Source organism: Gavialis gangeticus, unplaced genomic scaffold (assembly GCF_001723915.1).
Source record: "Gavialis gangeticus isolate Ggan-Ray unplaced genomic scaffold, GavGan_comp1, whole genome shotgun sequence".
Classification (NCBI taxonomy): Eukaryota; Metazoa; Chordata; order Crocodylia; family Gavialidae; genus Gavialis; species Gavialis gangeticus.
This window is the reverse complement of record NW_017729024.1, coordinates 130,190,477-130,194,725: the sequence shown is the minus strand read 5'-3', so window position 1 is coordinate 130,194,725 and position 4,249 is coordinate 130,190,477. Positions and strand designations below refer to the sequence as shown.

The following is a 4,249-nucleotide window of genomic DNA, read 5'->3' as shown; positions in this document are numbered from 1 at the left end:
GATATAGGCACTTAAATATCCACTCTCACCATTGCCCTTTCCATTATGTACCCCTTCTCTCTCATTCCAGGTTTCATGCTTGCTCTAGTTTTGAAGTTTGATATGCATGAAACCTTCTGCTCTCATAGGGATCCCATTTGCCATGAGCAAGGCTCCGTGTAGGGGCTGGCTTTAATGAGCAAGGGTTGTGGTGGGGAAGAAATGGAGGCTGAATCTATGATGATAAATTCTTGGGTGTTCTTCACTTGTTCCTCAACTGCTCTGAGATTTGACAGGAGAAGGAGAATATATAACCTTTTGAGTGAAAGAATGTGTTGAACTGTTAAAGTGAAAGATGTACACTTATGGCAGGTGGCAGGCTATTCTTAACATAGAAGAAGTTTCACATTTACAGGTCTGCTAATTGATTTTCATTTCTAAATAGATTTAGTACATTTAACAGCAGTGCACACCTTTTTTGTGGATGGATTTCAAGTCCAGAGATATTCCATGAAATAAATGTTCTTTTGTATAAATCTGAAGGTTGTTTTCTGTAGGTGTAGGCAAGATGTTCAAATACAGTGGGGTGCCAGTTTGGTAATTTTACTCAAAGTGCATGGTGAGAATAATCTCTTTCCTAAAATGAAGCACAAGGATAAGTAATAACTTTTTATGCATGATAAGCATCAAAAATATGAGCCTGCTGGTCTTTGCTTTTCATTTTTCTTTACCTTTGTCTTTCAGTCAGAGCCTCCTGCAGTGTGCACATGATGTGATCAATAACTCAATAACTTTTTTCATGCAGTAATTATCTCTATGTGGTATTATCTGAACACTGTTTTTCTTTATTACCCAAAAGATGCAGGAGATATTTATATAACCAGCTGATCCCATTTTGGATGAAGCTGCTTCATGACAGCAGGGGAAATAGTTTATTTTAAATAGCCTTTTTTAACAAATGCTGTATGGAAAGCTTTTGCTAGTTAATTCTTACTTCAGATGGAAAAAGTGTATTCTAAAATACTTCATTACACTTTGCTGTGTTTTAATTATACTGTATTTAAGGAAGATATCCTATGAAAACATTTTTGTAATATGCTGTTTGAATTAATTTACTAAGTACAAGTGTTAAGCCATTATATTTATTAAGTAGAAAGTAAGTTAGTGCTGTTAATGTGAAATGATCCAACTTGGATAAAATTAAGACAACTATGTTTTAAAGTTTATTTGAAGAAGTCTATGCAGCTATTTTAGAAAAGAACAAGCTTTATGTATTTTATAAAACCAGTGCTTTCAGTATTAAAAAGTTCATGTGTTTTACTGGTTTCTGTTTCACAGACTGAGATCCTGCAAGAATCTCGAATGATGATTCCAGACTGCCAACGCAGATTAGGAGCTGCACATGCAGATCTCACTCAGCTGTTAGTAAGTGTAGCACAAACTTTTTACCTGAAGATTTGTGTGCTTTCTGCTCTCTGGCTACGAAGACTAGAGCTGGATTCTTTCATCGGTGGACTAGGGCTAGCAATTTTAGCCTACAGAGTAGTAGTAGCTTAATGACACTTGCACTGGACAATTTTTCTATTTGAATCATGTGCGCTCCCATGATTAGCATTACGTAGCATAACAGTTGCTCATTCAAGCTGCTTATATACCTTAGTGCAGACAGGGTTTGTGTACATATTTAGCAGAAGTAAGTTTAGAAACTTGCTGCAATGAGGAACACACCCAACAGACACTGAAACTCCCTTCCAGTGCCTCAATATCTAATTGCTGTGTCAAGTAATATATTATAAACACCCAAAATAGCTCCTCTGTTTGAGTAAAATACCTAAACTTTAGGTGAATTAGATTTACAGGTAGGACATTTGCTTGTTTGAATGCTATTGATGATTTGTAATGGCCAAACAGTGATCAAAGCATTAGTCAGGCAACACGTGTTTTATGGAAGTTTTGCTAACAAAAGTAATTAGCTTGATTTCAGTAGTTCTACCTGCCTGCAAGAGGATTTATCCCCATGAATAGGAGTATACCAGGAATTTAGGCTGTCTGTACACATGCTTAGGGATGGGGTGAGGGGACATCTTAGAGTGGCTCCCAGATGGTCACTCTAATTAAAACACCTCACCGTGATGTGTATTATGCCTCTGCGTGTTTAAAATGGCTGTGGGATGCTGTATCTAAACCTCATTTGACGAGGCTTAAATAAAGTGCCCTGCAGCCACTTTTAAGCATGAGGGCGCTTAATACACACGACAATGCAGCGACACTGGAACGTTTGATTGGGAACATGGGAACGTTCTAATTAGAACACCAGTGAGCATGTGTATAGGCAGCCTTAGGGCCCAAACTTGCTTCCCTGAATTCTGAGGTCATAGGACTACATCTTAAAGAACTAACGTTTTTTCACCTCTTGTCTTGCTACAGATGTAAACATTAACATGAAGCTTAACCATACAGTGGAATTTAAGCACCTCCAGAGGCTTTTTATTGATTGCAGGAGAGATCAGTTAGAACTCCTCTGCTGAGCCTGTTCAGACACAAGCACTAGAGCCCCCAGTTCTGCAGAGTGCCCAGTACCTGCCATTTTTATTGACTTCAAGTATAAGAATGTTCTTGGCATTTTTTGAAGACAAGTACTTGGCAGAATCAGCCTCCTACACTTTGTCTTTCTGTGGTGATGTTTGATTGGTTTCATTGTTTGATAAAGGGGTGTGGAAGTTGAAATAAATTGGCCATTGTCACTTTAAGTTGGGAAGATTCACAGGCAGGCAGTCTGAAAGGAATGTGAAAATGTCATTTGGTTCCAAAGTCAGCAATATTGAAAAGGTCCTTAAAGATTAGTTTCCCCTTCCTGCTGTACCGTCATAACTCACATCAGTGTGAACTTTGAAGAATTTGCTTTTAAATGAATCTCAAAAAGGACTCTTCCCCCCCCCCCCCATAGTGTTCTTACTCTGGCTTCTATTGCTACTGTTGCCACTTTATGGGTGGTCCTCATTTTGGTTTGACTATTCCTATAGTTGAAATCCAGAAAACACATATAGGTCTGTCTAAATATGACAAGGGCATCACCAAAATGTTTTACTGAACTTAAAAAGGGCAATAGGGCCTAAGAATTGTGTTCTATTAAAAAAAAATGTAGTTAGTGTTTGCTTGCTGTCTGCATGTTTCACAGACTTCCCTGAATCTTTACATTTACACCAGATCCATGCAATGCTGGACAAAAATATGGAAAGAAGATTTTAAAAAAAATAGGACGGGGAACTGAAATGGCTTACTCAAAGATCTTTATCTGTCAGTGCAATGAACACTCCGTTTTTTGTATTGGAAGTTAGAAGTAATCTAAATGGGATGTTAACATATTAAGCGGAATGAAAACATGTCAAGTTATTTTCTTAGGAATAAAAAAGTTGTATGTTTAATTTCAGGAGAATGAAAAAGAGTTGGAAGAAGCTGAAGAATATAAAGAAGCACGTTCAGTACTGGAGTCAGTGAAGCTGGAAGCCTAGATGTGTTTTCAGTACTGTTTTTATGCATTAGCATTTGGGTCCATTCCACACTTTATTGTTTGACCATCACTGTCTTATTTCAAGTAGCATAACAATACAGTGACTTGCTGAGGTTCCTTTTATGCAGTTGCAAATGATTGGCTTTTCTCTAAACCTAAAGATGCATCAAGTAAAAAATTTTGTCTGGTAAATGTTTGTGTGTGGTTCTGTTCATAGGCAAATATTAACACTTGAAGCTGACTTTGAGTGTATCAAATAATAAAACACATCTGTGCATTTTAAGAAATCAATAAAGGACATTGTGTACCACATCATAAGGATAAACATTCTGATAAAAGGGTGGGCTGTATGCGATGAATAAGGTAACTCATTAACAAATGCTTGTTTATTTGTTTTTAAGAAAATTCTTTACATTGGAGAATATTTCTATTATCATGCTCTAATAGGAAACAGCTAAAACAGTTCTGTTTCTAACTTAAGAAAAGGCATAATATCCTGATTCTTTCTTTTGGGTATAATACTTACTAGAAATGGGCCTAAGACCATCGTGTCAGGATCTGATTCCAAAACTTCATCCAGCCTGTGGATATTCATATAAGTGAGCTCCAGAGCTACTGCTTGCTAAAATTGAGCTGCTGTGGCAGAAAGCACAGCGTGTTGGTAGCTGACCCATATGGCTTTTTTTTATCAACTAGATCTTATGGCAGAAGTTGTGAATCTCTTTCCTCAGGGTACAGCCACGCACCTTGGCCCATTTC

General features: G+C 37.4%; 1 protein-coding gene across 1 annotated transcript in view; it reads left to right on the top strand.

Moving 5' to 3' along the window:
- TBCA (tubulin folding cofactor A) overlaps positions 1–3,802 on the top strand; it is a 68,862-nt gene extending 65,060 nt beyond the window's left edge. The window contains exons 3-4 of the mRNA XM_019517731.1: positions 1,318–1,404; positions 3,411–3,802. Coding sequence (XP_019373276.1) covers positions 1,318–1,404; positions 3,411–3,491 — 168 coding nt within the window. The 3' untranslated portion in view covers positions 3,492–3,802. The remainder of the gene's footprint in view (positions 1–1,317; positions 1,405–3,410) is intronic.
- The last annotated feature ends 447 nt before the right edge of the window (positions 3,803–4,249 follow it).